Here is a 23,207-nt window from a genome sequence, read left to right as displayed (position 1 = left end):
CGCCTGGCCCTGCTTCCTTGTGAATCCAGGCCTCTTCTAACACTGTTACAGAAACAGAGCTGTGGGCAGGGTAACGGAGTGAGGTCTGTTTTCCTTCCTCCTGGTTTCCACCTCTTCCCGCCCTCCTGTCATGTTAAATGAGGCACCACATGTTCTGGAAGTTTAGTTATATGTTTCCTCTCTTGATTTTGCCTCGTGGTGCACTAGCTGTTTGTGACCGATTAATTCAGCATTTCTAAATAAGCAACAGCAGGTCTGTTAACCAAGACCAGGTGCCTAACAAACAGTTGGGCTAAATGATGTTGCTAACCAGTTCTGCTCAAAGCAAGATCCCGGCAGATGTGGATGTACATGAGATCCTCTCTAGCCCGAGTATTCCTTCCTGGTCTGTCCCCATTTTACAATAGTATAACCCTGGTAACAAGGCTGATAACTCTGTCTACACTAGCATTCCTGCTGTTGCTATCACCAATGGAGCTGCAGTTGTGGGAGATTTAAAAGGGAAACGCAAATGTGGGGTGTGGTCTCCCTCTAGTGACTGCTTTAAGAGGATTCTGATTGTGATTTATTATTTGTATTGTGGTAGCGCCTAGTCATGGACCAGGACTCAGTTGTGCTAGGCACTCTACAGACACAGAACAAAAAGGGCTTACAGTCTGAGACAACAGACAACAAATTCTGGATTCAGACCTCACTGTTAACTTACGCTGGAGTTACTGAAGATGAAGTTTAACATATGTTCTAATGCAGCGAAACCACTTTGGGTAGATCATCTTACTTGTTTAGGGAGGTTATTTTCTTTTTGAGTTTGGAACTTTTTTAATGTCATGATTTCCCCCTCCCCTGTCACTGTATGGGGAAGGGTGAGGTACCGGGACTCCATCTCTCTTGTGCTAGGAAGCTGCAAGAACAATTGCTGCTTTCACCATCCCTAAGGGGGCAGTTTACTATGATGGGCTAGCCCAGAATGAAACCCTTGCCAGTCACCATGTTTAATTCATTAATTTGCCACAGATGTCCCAGAGACTGCACTTCCTCTTATCTTTCCTTCTCCCTGCCTCCCAACCCCCTTCCCTGCTGGACCCTCAAGGAGGTTTGCTGCCTAGAGTGTTATTCCAGCTGCTGTTAAATGGAAGAGGAAGTTTCAGAGTAAGGGCTGGGAGCTTAGCAGTTGCCCTTAATTGAGACATGCCTGAGCGTGTGACTGCACTGAGACCACAAGGAGACTTTAAGTGCTTTGAAAGTTGTATCTCAGAGACTTTGGGTTTATGGATTTGTGCCTCGTGTAACTCCGTGGACTTCAGTTAAATCCGCTTGCACCAGAGTTGGATTTCCATCCTCATAACTCTGGCCCCTGGTGCCCCTCCACAAAAACAGGTGTTTAATTTTGTTTTACCCTTTAGTTCGAGGCTGAGAGAAGCGGCTACATGTTAAAGTTTTGTCCGTGGCCTAGAATTTCACTTGGCCAATGCTCTGGGTGCCTTTAGCAATCTTCTAAAATGACGCTCGTAAATTAAGGAGCTCTGGGTTCTGGCTCCTTAGCTGAGAAGTTCCATTTTGCCCTGAAATTAGGGATAAACTAGTCTTCCCACTACATCAGATCAAACCAAACAACCCAGCAACTCTGTATAATCAAAAATAAATGAATTACTTGCTCCATGCCGCTGTTACCCAGCCCTACCCAATGCCCCTTTTCTCATGGGTGAGGGAGAAAAGGTTGGACCTAAAAGCTAATAAACATGGGTTGTTTCTGGACCAGCATGGCCAACAGCAGGTGTTTTCCAAAGGCCTGGAATGCGAAGAGAGAATGTCTTGTCAGGTTAAAATGGTTAAAAATGTCCTTTCTTCTTCCTCCCTTTCAGGGCTCAAAATTTACCACTTCAGATTTGGCCGTGCGGCCACCCCTGGTGTGGGAGAATTCCCAAGAGAACCTTAGGCCCAGCCCCAATGGAAGTGCCCTCACTTCAGCCCCTTCTACTAAAAGGCTCTCTGCTGAGGAGGAGGAAGAGGAGGAACACCTTTCTATTGAAGAGGAAGGCTTCGAGCTTTTGAACAATAAAATCACAGGACCTGGCAGGCCCGGGGTTGGCAGAAGCGAGTTGGAGGTCGCAGGAAATGCCAGTGATTCCATTACCACGGTTACCTCAGTTCCTCCTTCTGGGCGTCGAGATGTTCAGGTGGCTGATGACAACATTATCCTTTCGCGAACCTCCACCAAAGTAAACAGACCGGCTTCCAAGAAAGACCACGTTTCGAAACCCCAGGATGAGAACATCACTACGGAAAAGCTGAAGGGAGACACAGGCTCTCGGACCTGGTTCTCACCCAGCAAACCGATTGATGCCATCATAGACCTAGACAACCCTTCCATCTTCTCCAAAGTCTCTGCAGAGGTCAGCCAGATAGTGGGCTCTGCAGGAAACATAGCCAGAGCCCCCTCTTCTGACTCCCATAGGAAGGCGGAGGCACCTGTGGGTGAAGGAACCCTAGAGAGCCCTTCTAAAGCTTCCCTAAGCCCCGAGGATGCTGTGAAACCAATGCAGACATCACTGGATACTGAGGTGGTCCCCACAGAGCACAACAAAGGGGTCGTGCACCGAGGGAAGACAGGCAGTGAAGCAAAGGGGAGTGAGGACCATGGTCAGGCCGGTGTCTTGTGGACAGCAGCAGACGGGCAACAGGTTCGAGTGAAGCCAGGACCCCGGGGGCCGCAAGGACCACCAGGTTTGCCTGTAAGTGAAGTGAGGTGTGAGGGGTTGTGTTTGAGGGAACAGTTCTGTATACAGTGGGGAATTCTCATTTACCGTAACTGAAGCAGACAGAAGTTACAAGCGACCGTGACTGCAACGGCACGTGGATTTGGGGGAAGGCGGGGAGGTGTCTGAAGAAGAGGCTCAGATATTGGAGGCTCTTCTCCATGCCTGACAGCTGGTGAGGTCAGGAGACTTCCACCCCTCTGGCAGCCATGCTGAGCTGTCATTGCTCCCTGTCCCCATCAGTAACCGCAGGAGGCAGCCATTAATGCCGAATTGAGCACTCGGCAATAACCCAGGTACACCTCGTCCTTCCCTCCCTTTCAGCCCTGCCCCCACAACTACGGGCAGTCTACTGTAAAATATTAAACTGTTAACCCTTAAAGTGGCGTCACTGTCGTCCCGTCCCCCCCTTTTTCTAGATGAATGAATGTGGAGGGGATGACGCATATACAGTCCTGGGCAGACAGAAGTAAAATCCAGCTCATTGGCTGAAAGAAAGGCAAATGCTTTCTAAAATTTTGAGGGTTTGCAATGATACTTGCAAGAGCAGCTGCTGCTGCTTCCCTGCTGCCCAGGAAGGCTTGAAAGCCTTGGTGCCTTCTACAGCATTGGCAAACTTCAGAAAAGTCCTCCTGTTCGTAATTCTCACGTCAACCAAAGCATCATTTGAGGGTTCTAGGAATACAGGCACTTTTGAGCTAAAGCATCCTGAGGGTTAGAAGTTCCCCCCCCCCCCCCCGTGATTCCAGCGTCTTACTTTTGCTAGAGTCCCCGGTTGGTGATGGATTGTGTTATGTTCACAGCATAGACACAGAGAGAGAACTTAGATTAAACTACTCTGGCTGGAAGATTGCAACATAACACAACTTTATTTCTGAGAATTCAAACCGATAACACACAAGAACCCCAAAACAGAGAGAGAGAAAGCAGACTGCTCCCTAAGACAGTGAGACACAACTCCCCGCACCTTGCTCTAGACTGGCTCTGTACAGACTGACTCATCATGGCACGCTTCCCTATGGAGCCCCTTGCCTGCAAGCAGGATGTTCCCCCCCCACACACACACACACGCACCTGCAGTCTTAAAATGATAGTTTGCAATTCCAACACAGTCCTCAATGCACCACAGATTGGTGGATGCATGTGACCCACCTCTCTTGTGCCCTTGCACCATGTCCCAGAACAATTGCTGCCCTCGCTCTCTCCATTTCCTCTCTTTCTCCTCCCATTTTTTCTTCTCTTGTTTTTCCATGTTGTTTGTTTGTATAGCAATAGCACCTTGAAATCCCACCCAAGGTCCCCAGTGTGCTAGGTGCTGTCCAAATACATGGTGAAAGACAGTCTCTGCCCCACAGAGCAGGGCAGGAGGTAAAACAGCAGCACAGAGAGGCAAAATCACTCACCCAGGACTTCACAGTGGGTCAGTGGCCAAACCAGGAATAGAATCCAGGTATCCAGAGGCCCAATCAGGTTCCCTATTCACTAAACCATCCTTCCTTCTATGTATGTCTTGCCCGACCTTCTATATTTTATTTGTCTTCAGCTCTCCCCCTTTTCTTTGTTGCTTTCTTTCCCTCTCCCACCCCCCAAACAACAGTACGTGTTGTGGGGGTGGGCAGGGGGCATCCATCACTGGCTCTGTGGAACCAGGCTGAGGTTAGTGCTGCGGGAGCAGAGACAGGAAGCCTGGGTCAATGGGCAGCTGCCTGAGCCAATAACCAAGATGCTGGTGCAGGCCTGGGGAGGGAAGGGTTGTGTGAAGGAGGGAGGTTTTGAAGAGTCATGGTGCTTAATATGCAGCATGTTTGCTGAGGACCTGGCACGCTGCTGTTTTCCCTACACCTGCTGTTCATCTCCCTCGCCTGTGCCGCCCAGAGATCCCTTGTTGGACTAACCTGTCCGCCTCGCGGGTGGGGAAAGACTATGCCATGGGTCCAGGGCTAGCTGCATCTCCATCCCCTCTCCGAGTGTACCTCAGGTACCAGGCCTTGGGCCTTTACCTTTCCTGGGGTGGAATCAGTTGATTCTCCCAATCTTAGACTGGGCCCTTGGCTACATCCCTGTGTGTGACAACTGTGCTACCCTTTGGTAGTGTGTGACCAGAGGTGAATACAGTGGCCAGCCGGCCTTCATAAACCAAGCTTGTTTAATCTTCACAGTAGCACTGAAGACATGAGACAAAAGGGATTTTAGTGCAATGACCAGTCTATGTGCACGTCTGTCTTGCTTAAAGTCCTGCCACCCGGTGATGATGGACCGGGCAGACCTGTCTCCTGACACCCCAGTGGGTGTCAGTCTGTTCCCCTGAACAGGTCCCCAACAACTGTCTCTCCCTAGATGGTCCCTTTTTTATCCAGCCAGAGCTCTTTGTTCTCTCTGTTCCCAGGCTTTTTAGCCTTGCTGTCCAAAACCAGCTTGGCGGACTCAGCAGAAGGTGGAGCCAGTCTCCTCAAAGTCAGTGGCTCTCCCATTGTCCTGTAACCCCCAAGTGGGTTGTGTGTAGGGTGACCAGATGTCCTGATTTTACAGGGACAGTCCTGATATTTGGGGCTTTTTCTTATATAGGCTCCTATTACCCCCGACCCCCTGTCCCGATTTTTCACACTTGCTGTCTGGTCACCCTAGGTGTGTGTGTGTGTGTGTCTCTCTCTCTCTTATCCAGAGTCACTGTTTTCACCTTCCACTTTCTTTCCTAACAGCGCTGTTGATTTAACCCAATATCACATACAGCGACCATCCCAATAACTAGGTCAACATACAGTATTCTTACATTACTACAGCGCAGTTCCACGTCCATCACAGACTGCATTAACCCTCCATTTGTGAAGGCCTCAGCCTCTGATAACAGCTATGAACATGATCTTAGCTGGCTGGATGGATGGATGTTTGTCCACCATCCAATGAAAGCCATCTGGACCATCTCTGCTTAAACAAACTTCCAGGACTAGAATTCTGAGTTATTTGCTTTTCCCTTTAATAATCTGCATGTATCAAGTTCTCTACCAGCAGCCGGTTTTACGTGGTTGTACGTGTGCTCCGGCTCTCCAGTCGTTGTCATTAAATGGTCATCCTTTACCCACAGTTCCCACACAGTGGTACAGCAAATACCACAGTGATTTCCCTATAACTGCCGTGGGTGACTTTCTAATGGCAACAACTAACTGTATGTAAAATAATCAGCCCTAAGAGAATTCTGTCCCAGTCACAAGATCAATTCTGCTCCATCTCCCATCCCCCATCCTCAGACAAAATGTGTTTTATCACCAGGGTATTGGGTCACTTGACATTTAAATTTAGGTCCATTAGGTTCCCCCCTCCCCTCCTCCCCCCCGAGCCACTTTCTTGCTGCTGCTGTTTTTGCCTGCAGGACTACACTAGAGAATAGAACAGATGCCAAGAAGACTCCAAGAGTCACAAAGTTTTTACGACTTTTGACAATCCTGCTGTCTTGCCACCAGGACAGGGAGAATCACATGAGCAGAGCATGCAACAAAATGTCAGCTCCATGTACTCGGTGGACATGGCCTAGCCTGGCAGAAGCCAAAGTGATTAAAGCTAGTAGAAGAAAGCTGTACATTTCCTGCCAAATATTTCAGGAGGGGAAAAATTGGTGTTTAGTTCGATTTTTTTTTTTTTTTTTTGGTAGAACTGTTCTTTTATGGCTAAACAAAACTGAAAAATCGACTGCTGAAAAGATGTTTCAACCAAAATATTTCAGCCAGCTCTAAATGTCCCTTGTAGGTCACACTCCTTGTTCTAGAGCCCTCTGCACACGGGCCTGCTCTGGTGTGTTTCATCCACTTGTCTGAAGTGGGAGTCGAGTTGTGGGTCAGTGATTTTAGCCCTGCTCCCCATAGTACAGCGCATATGTGTGACCAGTTAATTTTGTCTTAACATCTGCCATGAGGCAGATCCTGAATGGAAAAACGTAACCTGGCTTGTAACTATGATCCAGGGACTCGGAGTTGCTTCAAGTAATTTCAGGTGTTTCCTTTTGTAAATCGGAGGCCTGGCAATTGGCCTGTGTCGATCCCATTTCTCACTGGGGTTCTGAGCCGCCCAGCCCATCTAGGTGGTTTTAGGCGCACAAGCCCCATCGAAAGGTTGTGAAAATGCCCCAGGGACTAAAGCAAAGAAGTGATGGATTTTTCAAGTGTTTAACTATGTCCCAGAAGGCATTAAATCTGGAAAATATTTTTCTCCCAAGCTGGTTTTAGGTCGGTGCCATTGCCTAGGGCCCCACACAATGCACAGGCCCCTGTGAACGTGGCAATAAATTCTGCTGCTCCAAATATGTCTCTCTACTGGACCAGATGTCTTGATTCTTGCTGTAAGTTCTGGCCTTACCCAGTGGGCTCTGCTCTGCTTAGCCTGGCTCAGTGCTTCAGACTCTCCTTTCTTGCTTTGTCGATTGCACAGCTGTGCCTGGTGCTTTGCAGAAAGGCCAAAGACAGGGCGCCTGGCCTGAGGGCTTCACAGTCTGCAATAGATGTGACATGATGTGATGTGAGGAGAGGGAGGGAGGGAGGGTGACACTAAGCAAAGCTACTAATCCAGTGCACAGTGTGGATTGTGTTAGGTCCTGTCTTTTCAGTGCACAATTTCCAAGCGGCAGGGAACCCAGTTGGCGGGATTGGAGATGGGAGAAGACCCTGGAGGAGGCGAGGGAAGCTGAGTGCTATTCAGGATAGGGCCGGGTTTCCCAGGTGCAGTGGATGTTGAGGGCGAGTGTATGCACAGGGGGAGATGAATCCACAGAGGCTGTGATGAGGAAGAGGAGCCCAGCTAGTCCCTGCTGCAGTCACACAGAGACAGGCAGGTGAGGGAAGCTCCAGCGTGGCAGGGTGTTATCAGCTAGAAAGGCTGGGTCAGGGCTCCTCAGTGCAGAGGAGTTGGAGGGTATCGGCTGCTGGAAGGAGGCCAGCCTCCTATCGCTTGGAATTGGGTGCTTGTCTCTCGAGCCAGGCACTGGGGAGTTTTGCCACCGGGAGAGGAGTTGGACCATTGGTGTCTCCAGCGGAGTCGTCTGTCCCAGTGTCCTGTGCTGGCTCTTGCTGCCTAACTCTGCTTGTAGAGTTAGCAGAGACCCAGCAGAGGGATTGGGTTAAAGTGCTGCAGACCCCAGCAATAGCACAGTGGAGGAACGCAGGGGTGCTCATTGGTTCTGAAAGTGGGGAGGGGGCGGGAGGCACAACAGGCATGAGAGCCGGTGGGTTGATGCTCGATTGGCTTGAATTCGGACTTGCACGCTGTGCTGCCTCAGGAAGCCAGGCTGAGCGCGGGCGGCTAGGGAGGAGATCGCGCTGTCTGGAAGCGGAGCAGCGCCACTGAGGACAAGTCCCGGCTGCACCAAGTCCACAAAGAAAGCCCGAGGTGGCGTCTGCACTTGGAGCGAGGGGTGCGATTTCCAACTCACGAACCCAGGGCAGCTCTCAAGGAGCTCGCGCGCTACAAACGGGAGTGTGCTACTGTCCCTACGTTACTATTTGTAGCACACTAGCTTGAGGAGAGCTTGACGTGAACTGGGAATCACACCCCCAACATCGAGGACCCTACCCCATAAGAACAGGTCCCAAAGAGGTGGATGGATATGGCAGCATAGAAGGGAACCGCCAAGGAAGAGAGAGGGCATTGCCTTGAGGAAGGAGTTCTGATGAGAAACCCTGTGGCTTCCTCTGTATTTAATATTGAGCGGGGTGACATTCATCCCTGACTGGTTTGTCATAGGCAGCTCAGCAAGGCAGAGGGCGAAGGGCTCCCCTGAGTCGGCGGTGAGTGAGAAATGAATCGAGATCTCTTTCGTCTGTGATGCCAAAGACTGGGTGGTGGATTGGTGCCAGGCAAGGGAAGCACAGAATAGCACTGATATTAAATAGGGAGTGGGGGGGCTTTCACATGGAATTATGGTTGTTGATTTCTGTTTTTAAATAGTACAAACATTACAGACACAAGAAACCCAGAGTTAGTTAAGGCTCTTAAGCTTATATTAATCACATCCTCTCTCCTCTCTTAAAACTTTATACTGACGCCCATTGCCACATATCTTAGCACCTTCCACATTAAGTCTACAGCAACAGCTAAGTCCCTGGTGGACTTCATGCAGTCTCTGACACTTCGCCTTTTGGGGGAGTCAAAGTCTGCTTGGGGTAAATTGGACAGACTTCTCCTTAAAGTCCCTAAAATTAAGGTCTGGGTGTTGGGCCCAAAGGTTGCACAACTACTGAGCAACAAAGTTAGGGGCCTCCTTTCTGTGCCTCTGTTCCTGCTCCCACCCTTAGTCTCTGCCCCCCAAACACTTATACAAAAGACAATCTCTTCTTATGTACAGCGCCCTGCACAGTGGGGGCCCAGTCTTGTCTGGGGGCTCTAGGTGCCACTGTAGTAGAAATAAGGAGGGAAACTGAGGCAGAATGATATGGCCAAAGCCCTAGGGTGAGTCAGGAATTAGAACCCAGGAGTCATGATTGGGCTGCAATAATGAGAATTCCTCTCCCTCTTCCGAGCTCAGTAGAATGTCCCATTTCCGCAGGGCTGTGGAAAAGTGATAGCCAGGGCAACATGGCAATAAAGGTATTCAACCTGTCTTGAATGGAAGCCTGGTTTGCTCCCTGTCTTACATGTTCAGTTTGTCTTTGTTTCCAGAGTGCCCTGGTTGTCCCTTCTCCTCCTTCCTGGCCTTCACAAACTCAGATTTCTATTTATTTGCATGCACAAGTCTCTCTGGTTCTAGATTTGTATATTTCTGATCTCTTGAAAATGGCCCTGTCTGGCTTTTTCTGTGCTTTGGAAAAGCCAAGCGATCGCTTTAACATTTTGATCCCATTTAGCTCTGCACAGGGTCTGACACTTGGCTTCTGAGATCATGATTCACTGCTGGACGGAGAGCTGGGGAAAGCGAGGCTGTGCTTGCAGCGTCAATGTTCATCTGCTCCGCCCTGGCAGCATTAGTTGCCTTTAGAAGGCAGTACAGCACAGGCAGATGGAGATAGCATGAGGTTTGTGGTCAACAGCCATGTTGGTGCGGGAGCCAAGGGGATGCAGCTCTTAACCCGGGCAAGGTTAATGCAGCGGTGTTTATGCTTAATGTTGGGAAAGGACACTCCTAGCATATTCTATTGACGTCTCTCTGTCTGTGCAAAGAAAAAGCAATTGATCTTCCTTTGGGCTGCTAATGTGTCATACTCCTAAAGCAAGGATGCTTTCCACTTTCTAGCGCAGCCTGCGTGTCTCTGCTTTGCTGCAGTTCCTCAGCAGAAGTTTTATGCCTTTGCAAACTGTTTTGAGTAGCTGCCCACATAATGAATCCTAGATGGAGCCTTCCTTAATAACTTTGCACAGACGGCATTTGCTAACCAGGTCAGACTGTGCCTAGTCTTTGCAGAGAGGGGCATCAGAGTAGGGTGTAGTGGACTAAGTAAAGGTTTGAGATTGGGTAACCTGGATTCTATTCCCAACTCTTCTCCTGATTTCCCAGGTTACTTTGGTCAAGTCATTTCTCTCCCCTACGTGTCTGTCTGTCCATTTGAAACGTGGGAATGATGATACTCCTTAAGCGTTTGTAAAGAGATCTGAGGTCTAGAGGTGAAAAGCACTACATTAAGTGCAAAGTATTTTTTTTATTTTAAAAACTGTTGATGCTTATGATCTCTGTGTCTCATTCTTCCAAAGATTTAACCACATTAGAAGCTTCTGTGCTGGGGTTTTGACCGCCAATGTTTTATATGGGACGGGTTCAAGGTAGTTTGTAAGTATTGTCAGGCTTTTTTTATTCATTTTTTGTTTGTTTGTTAATCAAATTTAGCACTGGTTATTTGAAGGAATTGGCATGTTTTGTATTCCAGGATTTACCCTGAAATCTGATAGAAACCCATTGTGATTCCATAGGGGAAGCAAATGCAGAAGCATAACTCTGGTTTTCTCTAAGGAGTTATCCGTTGTTTCATGACACATGCAGTTACAAATGTCAGGTTGCTCTGGAAGATGAAGGATTATGCTCCAGAATGACAGAGTATAATTTACCGAGAAAAATACGAACTTTCTTCTTAAGAGACCCCATGGATCAATTTTCATCTTCTGCTCTGAAATGCTACAGCCATTGAGTCCATTATTCCTGGTGCTGTGAATGTGTTTTGTCTTGCTTTAAATGGTATCAATGTAAGAGGAATTTGGCTTGTAAGGAGAGAGAAATATATACTGTGAAATTGTAGCTGATGCCATGATGACTGTTGCATTCAGTAACAACTCCCAAATCTTCACCTCTTTCTGTCCATCATCTATCAGGATTATTATGTTTGTCTGTAATATTTCCCTCGTGAGATGGCATTTATTTTGTGAATTTATGGTGGCTATTCATTAATGTGAGCTAGGAGAATATAATCTAATCAGTTCACTGTCCATCAAAATACAGAAAGATGGAGTATCCCAAACATGAACACAGCGTAGTTTATAATATGTGCCCATGGCCAAGACCATGGAAGAGGGATTTTTTTCGCTTTGAAAGTACCAGTCTGTTTATGAGACTCAGGTACAGATTAATTTCAATATTAGTCATTATTTGTATGACAGTTGCATGTAGAGGTTCCAGCTGAGATTGGAGACGCATTGTGCCGTGGCTGAGCTAACAGCAACATAGTGTGAGTGTCCCTGTCCTGAGTTGCTTACAGTCTAAGTAGACTAGACAGACAAAGGGCAGAAGGAAGGATTATAATCTGAAATGACACACAGAGCATAAGTGATTTGCCCAAGGTCACACAGGAAGGCAGTGGCAGAGTCTGGATTTGAACCCAGCCCTCCTGAGACCTCGTCCAGTGCCTTAACCACAAAATCAACCTTCCCTCCCAATTTTGGCTGAATGGTTTGCCCTGCTTGAGAGAAAGTCCTGCGCCGCCGTGTAGGTCTCCCCAGTGTGAATGCAAAGAGGTTATAGGGAGACGTTGAGGCCTTTGAAGGGGCTATCCGCTAACTCGCAACATGCACGGACTAACAGTTCAGGGATGAGAATGTCCGGCGATGTCATCTGAGAGAAGATGGAAAAGAGGGAGGGGTGAATGGGAAGAGTGATTCTTCGGGGAAGGGTGCGGGGGGGGCGATATAAATAATAAAAAGCAGGCAGAGGAGACAAAAGAAGAGCAGATGTTGAAGAGAATTTAGAGAAACAGAGAGAGCGAGATGGCAGTTCAGGATGGAATGTGAGTATAACCAGCTGAACTGGTGGGTTTCTTTTAGCAAGGGGTTAGGTGAGAGCAGAACTGAGCAAGGCCCTGAAGGTAAAGGGTGAGGAAAACCAGGGAAGGGACTCGAGGAAGGTACCGATGCAGTTGGGGCAGCACAAGGAGGCTTTGATAGTCTTAAGCAGTATAGTGTTGCCTGGAAACGCCCTTTGGGGATGCAGAGGGGCTGGTCTCGTACGAGAGAAGAGAGGTTGGTAGCCGCACTAGAATGCCCGATTCCAGCCGGTCGCTCCAACAGTTCAGCTGTGCGAGCATCCCAAGCCAGTAGGAACCTAGAACTTAATTTCCCAGCTCTCATTGACTTCCGTGGTAGATGTGGAGACTCAACATCTCTGCAAATCAGGCCACTTGTTAATATGCACAAGTTGGTAGGTGCCCAGATTTGAGACCACTGGCTATAGCTTCCAGAGACCATGGATGTGGGCATGGTATAAATACTTAGAGACATTTGTGCCCACAGCTCTTATATTCTGGGCGGCTGTGTGGAGAGCGAAATCACAGACGATCGCTCCACACACCGCCCATTAAACAGGTGGGTTGCTAGCACAAATAATCAGCAGGACTAATTCATGTCCATGGCTGCCTCTCCTAGCTCTGTTGTGTTTTTATACCCGAGAGCTGCTTTATATTTTACCCACAACAGCGTCCGTCGGCATTACACACATCCTGAAAGTCAGCCAGAACTTTCCAATAGCACTTTTAAACATCAGGCATTTTACAGAGAATCATATTCTAGGATGAACTCCCCCGAGGTGGCTGTCATTCAGGAGAAATGTGCGCCATATGATTCTATTAAAAAAAAAAAAAAAAAAAGCCTCAAAATTGCTGTGCACGGGGCCGGAACGTCTGCGGCTGGACGTCCACAAAGCATGAAGCCATGTGGAATTCATACCTGTTGGCCAATGTTGTTCCAGTACAACGTTCTGGATAATGGCCTCTTCTTCAGAATGATAGTTGAGTTATTCCTGTGCCAAGGCAGCTACCCTCAAATATAACTGGGAAATATGGACAGAGCAGTTTGATGAGTAATTTTCATTGCTGTTGGTGGCAGGGCCGGCTCCAGGCACCAGCCCACCAAGCTTGTGCTTGGGGCGGCACCTGGAGGGGGGCGGTGTGGCGTGGTGCTCCGGCTCCGGCCGCCGGGGGAGAGCGGAGCCCCGGCCGGGCTCGCCACCCTCCCTCCGGCGCTCTGGCCGCCGGGGGAGAGCGGAGCCCCGGCCGGGCTCGCCGCCCTCCCTCCGGCGCTCTGGCCGCCGGGGGAGAGCGGAGCCCCGGCCGGGCTCGCCGCCCTCCCTCTGGCGCTCTGGCCGCCGGGGGAGAGCGGAGCCCCGGCCGGGCTCGCCGCCCTCCCTCTGGCGCTCTGGCCGCCGGGGGAGAGCGGAGCCCCGGCTGGGCTCGCCGCCCTCCCTCCGGTGCTCTGGCTGCCACCGGAGCCGCGGCGGGCTCGCCGCCAGCGCTCCGGCCGGGCTCGGCGCCCTCCCCTGCCACGGTGGGGGGGGGGGGGGTGGCGGGAGGCTTTTTTGCCTTGGGCGGCAAAAAAAGCCAGAGCCGGCCCAGGTTGGTGGTCCAGGGAAGGATATTGATAATTGATACAGACTATGGCTCTTTGTTTCGTCTTCTACTCAGCGTGAAAGGAGACTGGTTGGTTGGTTGGTTTTTTTGCTTGGCTGACAGAAGTCCATATGAATGCTACCCCCCTTCAAGCTAAACTCTTGGGTGAACGGAGCCCCACGTGGGGGGGAAGGGGATAGGGGGCGGTGTCTCCGTTCAGTGCTTAGTAGAACAGGACTTGCATTACAGAGCTACCAGTCACGTGTTGGCTTGGCTTGCAGGCTGTGTTCAGTAAAAATCCCCAGGCCCAGAACGAATGTGTTGAATTGCAATTTTCCCTCAGGACTCAAGGTGTTTGCTTCCTGCTGCAATTGAAATCACCAGTGTTGTTGATGCAGGTGGTATATTTGGGGATCAGGGACATAGCTCTAATGATTTTAATAGAGCTACGCTGATTTACAGTAGCTAACGAGCTGAATTTGTATTAGGCTAGAGCAGAGGTTCTCAGCCAGGGGTACACGTAGCCCCAGGGGTACATAGAGGCATTCCAGGAATACAACTCCTCCATCTAAATATTTGCCTAGTTTTACAACAGGCTTTGTAAAAAGCACTAACGAAGTCAGTTCATACTAAAATGTCATACAATGAGTTGTTTATATCGCTCTATATACTATCCATTGAAATGTAAGTACAATATTTATATTCCAATTGATTTATTTTATAATTATTTGGTAAAAAGAAGCAAGTCAGCAGTTTTTCAGTAACTGTGTGGCTGTGACAACTTTGTATTTGTATTTCTGATTTTATAAGCAAGTAGTTGTTTAAGTGAGGTGAAACTTGGGGTACACAAGACAAATCAGACTCCTGAAAGGGGGACAGTAGTTTGGAAAGGCTGAGAGCCACTGGACTAGAGAACTTGATGTAGAGCTTTTTTTCCTTACAAACAACTGAAAACACAAATATACCACCCCCACCACCGCTGATGATATTTGTACTTCATCCTTTTCCTGAGCAAAAAGCTTTACAAACTAAAGATGGCTACTGTCAAATAGAAGGATTGGATCACATTTTCCAAGGCTGCTACGTACCATTTTTAAAAGTGACGGAGGCAGTCAAGAAACAAAGTCTCATTGATCATCAGTGGGATTTACATTGCTGAAACTGTTTCCCTGTCCTATGTGCATGTGGCCAGCTCTGTCTCACCCCTGTATAGCCAATAACCCAGTGCATATGGCACTCAGCTGGGATGCGGGAGTCTCCTGTTCAAGTCTGACCTGATTTGGATCAGGGTCTCCCTTGTGTTTTGACTAGATTTTCCATCTAGCACTAAACCTTCCCTACAAAACGGACCCTTCAATTGGAACAGGATGATGTAGTGGGAATCAGCATTTTCCTGCAAAAAAAAAGGAATCCGGCTATGTCTACATTAAAAACCCTGCAGTGCCCCAGTGTGGACACTTACTACTGGTTCTCGCATTGCTGCAGTAAATAGACCTCCCCAAGAGGTGGTAGCTATTTTCTTCCATCTCCCTAGTGCTTTCTATACAGGGGATTTAAGTTGGCTTAACTACTTCACTCATAGGTGTGGATTTTTCACGCCCCGAGCAATGTAGCTGGGTTGAGTTTCTTAAAGTGGCCTTAATTCATCTTATTTTAACTAAGAAAAACTGAATTAATGCCACTTTAATTTGAATGAGTGCGCCCATATGGGTTTAATCCAGTTTAACTAATTCACTTTAAAGTCCCACCTTTCATTAATCCATATTAATTTTCCTGAGTGCCCCATGTAGACAGGTCCTGTGACAGTCATGCTATTGATTTCCACCCAGCCAGCAACAAGTTCAGCCTTCCAGTTGAGTTATCTGCCTTCCAGTCTGTGTTTGCAGTACCTCTGCTTAGAAATAACTGTCCTATGACCAGCCTGGGAGATCTTCACAGGTCAAGGTTGTCCTGTGCCAGCATCTGAAATCTTTGTAGGTGGAGCAGGGCAAACAAACACGGTTGAGTGACACAGTTCTTGTTTTGCTTTTCAGGGTTGCCGAGGGAGACGTGGACCTCTGGGACCCAAAGGAGACAAAGTGAGTAAATTGGAAAACTCTTGAAGTTCATTAGATGTGGTTTAGGTCCAGGGGTGAATGCAGCAGACATATCTTCTGATTAAAAACTGCCTGGTGAGCTTCCTGCCCACCAAGCCTGGTCGTCCAATACTTATACAATGATAATTCAGCTTTTGTTGGGATGTTTTAGAGCCAAATGCATGCTTGTGTCTTGAGACAGCCGTTCTGTACAAGCACAGTAGAGGAGTTTGAGCTACTAGTATTATTCTGAACTACCAGTAGGTACCGTACAAAGTATTTATTATGCCCATTTCACAGATGGGGAAACTGATGCACAGAGCAGTAAAGTGACTTACCCAATACCATCCAGGGTCAGACTTGAGAATAGAACCTAAGTCTCTCAAGGTCCAGTTCAGTGTTCTTGCTAGTAGACCACCCTGCCCTCTCTGTTAACAAAGACTCTGTATACCTTAGGAATAGCCTTGTCGACAAAGAGAGACCCTGGATGTTATAGTGTCGGGGGGAGGGAAGCGGGCATCGCTCCAGTGCTGCTTCACGTTGTCTATTAGGTTTGAGACTTAGCTCCTCAGGGTACATCTACACAGCAGGAAACCCCCACAGCAGCGAGTGTCAGAGCTCGGGTCCACTGACTCGGGATTGCAGGACTTGTGCTGAGGGGCTAAACATAGCAATGTAGACCTTCAGGCTCTGGCTGGACACGCTTCCCTCTCGCTGGTCTCAGAGCCCAGGCTCCAGCCCGAGCCCAAATATCTACCTGGCTGGTTTGGGCCTGTAACACAAGTCACAGGACCGTGAGTCAGCTGATCCAGGCTCTGACACTTGCGGCTGCCAGGGTGGTGGTGTTTTTGCTGTGTAGATGTACCCTTAACTCTCCAGGACAGCAGTGCACTACAGAGACCTATTCCAAAGGCTGTGTCCCTGCACAATGCCTCTTTTCCCAGCTTTAGAAACCCAAACTGCAGCCCTTGGCATGGTTAAATCCCAGTCCTCCCAGCTGTCCTGTCTGTGTGCAGGGTGCCTTTAAATCACCCACACTCCCTCTTAAACAAGGAAGGAAGACACCAGGGCAGTGCTTGAAACTGTAGCCAGCAGGCCCACTAGGGATGCTGGTTTCTCAGATGTGGCTTAAAACCTTGGCCACAGAGACCATGGTGATTTTGCTGCTTCAAGTACAAAGGCTCTTCTCAACCTAGCATCATTCATCTGTCTAAACGTGGTGTGCCCCGATGGATGTGTACGATGTGTGCGGGTTGATGAAGTGATTATTCCCCTCTATTCGGCACCAGTGAGGCCACATCTGGAGTATTACAACTGTAATCTCCACCTTCAGCATCTCACTTGGTCTGTGTGTATTCTCTGTACATTTTAGAGTTGGGACAAGCCACATATTTCATTCCCAGCTCCAGACTTTCCCAGGGTTGTTTGGATCTCGGGGTTTTGATTTATCCCATTTGGGTCACAGGAATCGGCCCAGTTGTTCAGATCTGAACTCCCCCTCAGTTGGGGTACGTGGTTTTGGTTCAGGCTGGCTCTGGGTTTGTGTTGACTGAAAAATCCAAGCCCGTCTTAAAGGAGTTGCTCTTCTCTTTCCTAGGGGCACCCTGGTGCAATGGGGAGAACAGGCCCCCCAGGAGATCCAGGCCCCCCAGGCGTCCCTGGTGTACCTACCGTTGTTCTCTGGAGAAATTCAAAGGAGGACTGGCTGGCGTTCATGGTGAGTCTAGGACAAGCCCTTTTCTGCTGAGAAGGAAAGGAAAACTCAAACTGCTTGCTCCCCAGGGCAGTGCATACTAGGGCGAACTGCACAGCATCTGGCTTCTCCTGAAAACCCCTGAGCGGAGAGGTGCAGCACGAACTGGGACCGTGGCTTTCTTGCCAGGGTGAAACAAAAAAGGGACTTAAAGTTTCTGCATAGAAAGAGCGTCACTTCAATAATATCTCCACCTGCAGCTCTCAAAGAGCTTCTGAGACACCAGTTGAGCCTCACATCATCGGGCAGCAAATAAATTCTATGCCCTTCTGACAGCTGGGGAAACTGAGGCACAGAGAAGTTAATTATCAGATTTTAAAAGCCTGATCTCTATGTTTGCGAATACCTGCTCCAGCCTCAATGATGGCAGTGTTGGGCCAGAGCCTGGCAAAGAACCCAGGACTCTGGAATCCTAGTCCCGTGCTCTATCTACTAGGCCACACAGCCTCCCTCTGAAGAGTCTACAATCTAATTTCCAACCTGGCCCTATGCCTGAGGATAGTGGGGAGGGCAGGTGAGAGTTCTGGCAGGAAGACTGAGTGGTTTCTCAGCTTAGGCATGCTCATGTCTTTAACACATTTACATTTCTTTGATCATCTACTCACATCTTGTGGGCATCCCAGAAGAAGCTGGTCTTAAGGAGGTTCTTAGCCTTGCCCTGCACAGTAAGCGTTCCATGGGCCCGAGGAACAGAAAGCTCATAGTCACTCAGAACGCACATTCTGGGGAGCAGTAAGAGAAAACCCTGCTACCCTCAAGTCAGAAACTCCCCCCCGGGCATCAGCAGCAGGGTCTGAACCCACGATCTGCCATACCAAAGCACAGGTCTCTGCCAATTAACCTAAGGAAGAACTCTGTTAGCAGAGAGAACAGGAGTACTTGTGTCACCTTAGAGACTAAAAAATTTATTTGAGCATAAGCTTTCGTGGGCTACAGCCCACTTCATCAGGTGCATGCAGTGGAAAACACAGTAGGAAGATAGATATATACACAGAGAACATGAAACAATGGGTGTTACCATACACACTCTAATGAGAGTGATCAGTTAAGGTGAGCTATTACCAGCAGAAGAGAAAAAAACTTTTTGTAGTGGTAATCAAAATGGTCCATTTGCAGCAGTTGACAAGAAGGTGTGAGGAACTGTGTGTGTTGGTGGGGGTGGGGTGAAATAAACACGGGGAAATAGTTTTACTTTGTGTAATGACCCATCTACTCCCAGTCTTTATTCAAGCCTAATTTAATGGTGTCCATTTTGCAAATTAATTCCAATTCAGCAGTCTCTCGTTGGAGTCTAGCTAGCAGATAGTAACCATAGGCAATTAATCCTTTCCAGGGCTTAATTTTTAATGAAAGAGGGGCCAGGGCTCAAGCAACTTTTTTTACATTCATAACTGATGCCGCAAGCCCAGAGGTGCCGGGGCTATGAACTGCCAAGCCTAGAGGTGCCAGGGCTCAGCCCAGGCAAGCCCTAGCACAAATGAAGTCCTGATCCTTTCTGTGGCCCAGCCATGAAATGAAAAGGGGGGTTGACACTCTTACCCAGCGTGCGATGCCGGCGTGTGGAGTGCTGTATATTCTGGCACACGAGCTTCGATTAGTCATAACTTCACTGGCGGGCTTCCTGCCGTGGCAGCAGCGGTGATGCCGGGGTAAATTCTGCAAAGCGGTGGAGACCGTAGCAGCAGCCTCCCTGCTTCACGTACCCGCCTTTTCCGTTTTGCCAAAGATCAACGCTGAACGAGCCGCCACTGGGATTCCTCGGGAGGGCTAATCCGTGGTTTTCTATTTCAAGCATGAGGGTTTTGATATTTTTTTCCCCCCTTCCTAACCCGCATTCCCAAACTTTGCCCTGGGGCAGGGGGAGGGAAAGCAATCCTGATTCAAACCACATGGCAAGAAGAGCAAGACTCCTAAGGAGAAGCATGTTTCAAGCCAGTGACACAATTCCAATTGAAGCTGTCCTGGCAAGAAATGGAAGCCGTATGTTTGGTATTTATTACGTTTCCTTTATTAGAACGGCATGCTGCTGCGACGTGATGTTAGGGAAGGTATATTAAAACATCAAAGGCCTTTAATGCTTTTTAAAGCTGCATCGTATTCCCTGCTGGCTGTGATGCATGCCGCCTGGGTTGCTGAGCCAATGTGTGTAGCCACTGGGCCAGCCACTCTACCAACTGGCTTTACAAACAAGCCTTCCAGCACTCCGAAGAGGGGGCCAGCTGTTGGAATTAACCTGTGTTCTGGATGGGGAGTCAGGGACCAAGGGTTTATTGTAAGTAACTGGCCTGAGGCGATGTAGCAAGTCAGTGGCATGGCCAGGAATAGGTCTGTTGAAGGCCTAAACAGCCACAGTGGCAGAAAAATAATGAATTCTACGACTGACTGGAAGATTGTACCCCAGCTTTCAGGCACAGACCTGGCCATGGTGATCCACCTGTTCACGACATCCCAGGCTGGATTAATGCCCCTCGGATCTAGGAGTGAAGCCATTGGAGTCTGAAGAAGGTCCAGGTTGTACCAAACGCACCCACCTACCTGCTTAGCAACGCTGGTTGCCCTGAAGGCAGCACCCCTGGCTCCCCGTAGATTAGAAAGCAGTTCTAGATCTCTGTTCTTATCACTGATGTGGCTAGTCCGGAGATCAGGTTTCCTCCTGCTGCCGTGGCTTCCCATGACAGTTGCAGTTGACAGGATCAGCCGATAATCGGGGACTTCTGGGTGCAGGAGGCAGGACATTCACAGAAGCTGGAGCTGCACTATGGACCCCACCCCCACAAGAGGTGGGAACACCGTGAAAGTTCAGATTTAAATAGCTGAAAACATCAAATTTATGATTTTTAAAATCCTATGACTGTGAAATTGACCAAAATGGACCGTGAATTTGGTAGGGCCCTAGCTATTGGCCACTGCTGCCATGGATTGACCCATGGTTTGACCTGCTGTGGCCCAGCCTGTCGGTGTGGTCTATGGCCACAACAGGTTGATCAATTAACCATGTAGGTTCCTAGCTGGCTCTGAGGAGCCACTGGAGCGTGTACTTTAGGGGTATTCTTTGTGACGCCAGCTGCGTGTCCTGGCTTCACCTCTGCTAAGGGGAACCCACTTTTTATTATTTCAGCAGGAGGTGTGAGGGGAGAAAGGAGGGGGCAATGCAGGTTTCACAAAGCGAGCTTGTAACAAGAACGCTTCATCGCTGGTGCCGGTAGCTCCATCAGCCATGGGCAGGTGTGCTGTAAAAGCAAGTGCTCGGGGTGGGGTGGCACAGGTGAGGACGTGTTCCTCTCGGTGCACGTGTGTGTTGGGTATATTCTTGGGGTGGGTGTTCTTGTCTACGTTACTTCCGTCGTTTCCCTTTGTAAATAACATCAAAGAGGAAGGGATGGGGTGGGGGAGCTGTGAAGGTGCCAGCGTGACTGGGGAGGGGAGTTCACCATATGGGAAATGCAAACCGATTTCAAGGCAGTGGGGCCTGTGTTGCTTATACTCTCCTGTTAGTAATGTGCCAGTGGGGGGAGTGAGAGATGCTTCTGGAGGAGGGGACTGAGACCTGCAGGTGCTTGGCAGGAGATGAGAGGGATCCTCGTGACTATGAGCACTGCTTTTGATATTGTTCATCACTAGCCAAGCCAGCAAAGGGATTTTTCACATCACCTGTTTGGACATGAGCAGTGGCATTTCCATCAGAAAAGATAACCCAGCCCTGTGGACATTTGGTTCATTCCTGCCGGTGTTCTCCTAGGTTAGTCGGCGCCTGCTGTCACTTGGGTGAAGCCACTGAACTGGCCCAGCTCTCATTCACGGAGAGTACCGTGGAGAGCATCCACCACATAGCAGCCAGATGTTGTGATGCAGCATGTTTGTGCCGCGACTCATGTTGCATTGGAGAGGGGAGGTTTGTGTCATTCCAAGGTGTTGGCTGGGTCCATCAAGGGTCTATAGAGTCTGTTGTTTTCATCCCTAGATAGTGAAGAGATCATTGCTACTCCTATTAAGGTAGATGGAACGTGAATACTTTACATATCCCTTCCTGTGAGGTCACATGGGAGCAAACCCAGCACCTGGAATCTGAACCTTTCCAAATTTCTGAGAAGCTTGGGCTTGGGCTCCCTAGATCCAAACCTGCCTCTTTGATTTTTTTTGTTTTTTGTTTCAGGCCAGATCAGAACTATAAGGGAGGGTGAATTTCAGGTTTGGATGATGCCAGACTCCTCCCGAGAATTCAAACTGGCAGAAATGTCATGAGGTTTGTGCTGTTTATCCAAACTCTTGGCTAAAGCTAACCCAGCATCCACACCATTCTGATTGCCTGTTGCCATAGACCAGAAATTCAGTAAATCACTAAGAGCAATGATAGAATTACAGAAGTTAGAGATGGAGGAAACCTGTGGGGTTATCTAATCCCCATCTCCCTTCTGCTAAACGGCAAACCTCATCATGTGCATTTGGGATCAGCCACCTATCTGATCAGTCACCTTTCCAGTCCTCAACTGCCTGCAAAATGGGGTGAAGTGACATCTCAGTATTGGAGTTAGAACTCTGACATTCCTGGTTCCCGGTTCTGAGCTCTGTCCAGCTATGGGCATGCTTTTCTCCTGCCTGCCTGTAATACCGGTTTTATTTGGAGGCATTTTGTATTAAAGCTCCTGGTTTGGCCTCGTGCACTTGCATTCTGTTTGTTTAACATGCCTAAACTCTGTCACTTGAAAATATTGCCCAAAGCCATCTTTCGTCTGAGTGTTGTGAGCCCACAGTAAACAGTGGTATTATCGTTGGCGGGAACAGATGGTATCTGTAACAGGGTTTTGGAGGCTCTGTGTTCTCTGCAGAGATGGTGTATTCTCTTGCTACGTGTGTCCGCTGAACAAAACATGGACCTTTGTGAATCGTGGGACCCAGTGGCTGGCCCCTTGCTCTTAGCCAATTGCTATTCTTCATGTGAAAAGAGCTACCAGGAAAGATGATGCGGAGTAGTTGAAAGGCCACCCCAGTAACTGCAGTGGTGGAGGAGGTGACGGGTTGGACCCCCCTGTCCGGGATGCCACCTGATGTACTGGGGTTTCGCTGAGCCTCTCTTGCTCCACTAGCCTGGATTTCCTCTCTCGGTTTTGCTGAATTAGGCAGCACACACACACAGGTAGGGTCACACCCAACGGCAGACACAGACTGAAGTCAGCTCTGTGTGAGAGGACTTACCCAGCACTCACAGTCACACCCCTTTTGGGGGATAAACCCTAAATAATACTGTCTTGTGCTGTATAGAAAGATCTGCACAGCACAAGCTCATAAAAATTCGCCCTCTCTCTCAATGTGGAGAGAGAGATGCACAACTTCTTGCCCCCCCCCAGATATGAATTGCACAAACTGGGTTATGTTATAAACAAGAAATAAGTTTATTAACTACAAAAGGTAAATATTAAGTGATTATAAGGGATAGCAAACAGATCAAAGCATATTACCTTAGTAAATAAACAAAAACCGCAAACTGAGCTTAACACGCTAGATAGGTACTATATAGAAATTAGCAAATTCTCACCCTGAGTGATAAACAGACTGGCAGATTTTTAAGGCACAAGTTGCCTGGGCTTTCCTGGGCTTTCATACACAGGCTAAAAATCCTTCTAGCCTGGGACCATCACTTCCCACAGTTCAGTCTGTTCCTCAGGTGTTTCCAGGTGTGGTGGTGGTGGAAAAGTGAGGTCCCCCCATAATGTCATTTCCCTCCTTTTATATCTTCTCCCCATTTGCTGGAAAGCTCTTTTGCTGGGACCTGGGTAAAACAGTTCCCAGTGTCTAGTGTTATCTCTGAGAGGTTTCTATTGTACACAGTTCCTGGGGTAATCCT

General features: G+C 48.7%; 1 protein-coding gene across 1 annotated transcript in view; it reads left to right on the top strand.

Annotated features, from left to right (window-relative positions):
- Positions 1-23,207, top strand: part of LOC128825394 (collagen alpha-1(I) chain-like) — a 244,043-nt gene that overhangs the window by 112,523 nt on the left and 108,313 nt on the right. The window contains exons 7-9 of the mRNA XM_054007881.1: positions 1,863-2,732; positions 15,571-15,615; positions 17,210-17,329. Of these exons, the coding sequence (XP_053863856.1) occupies positions 1,863-2,732; positions 15,571-15,615; positions 17,210-17,329 (1,035 nt within the window). The remainder of the gene's footprint in view (positions 1-1,862; positions 2,733-15,570; positions 15,616-17,209; positions 17,330-23,207) is intronic.

This window comes from Malaclemys terrapin, chromosome 17, assembly GCF_027887155.1.
Source record: "Malaclemys terrapin pileata isolate rMalTer1 chromosome 17, rMalTer1.hap1, whole genome shotgun sequence".
NCBI classification, from domain to species: domain Eukaryota; kingdom Metazoa; phylum Chordata; order Testudines; family Emydidae; genus Malaclemys; species Malaclemys terrapin.
This window is presented reverse-complemented; position numbering and strand designations above follow the sequence as displayed.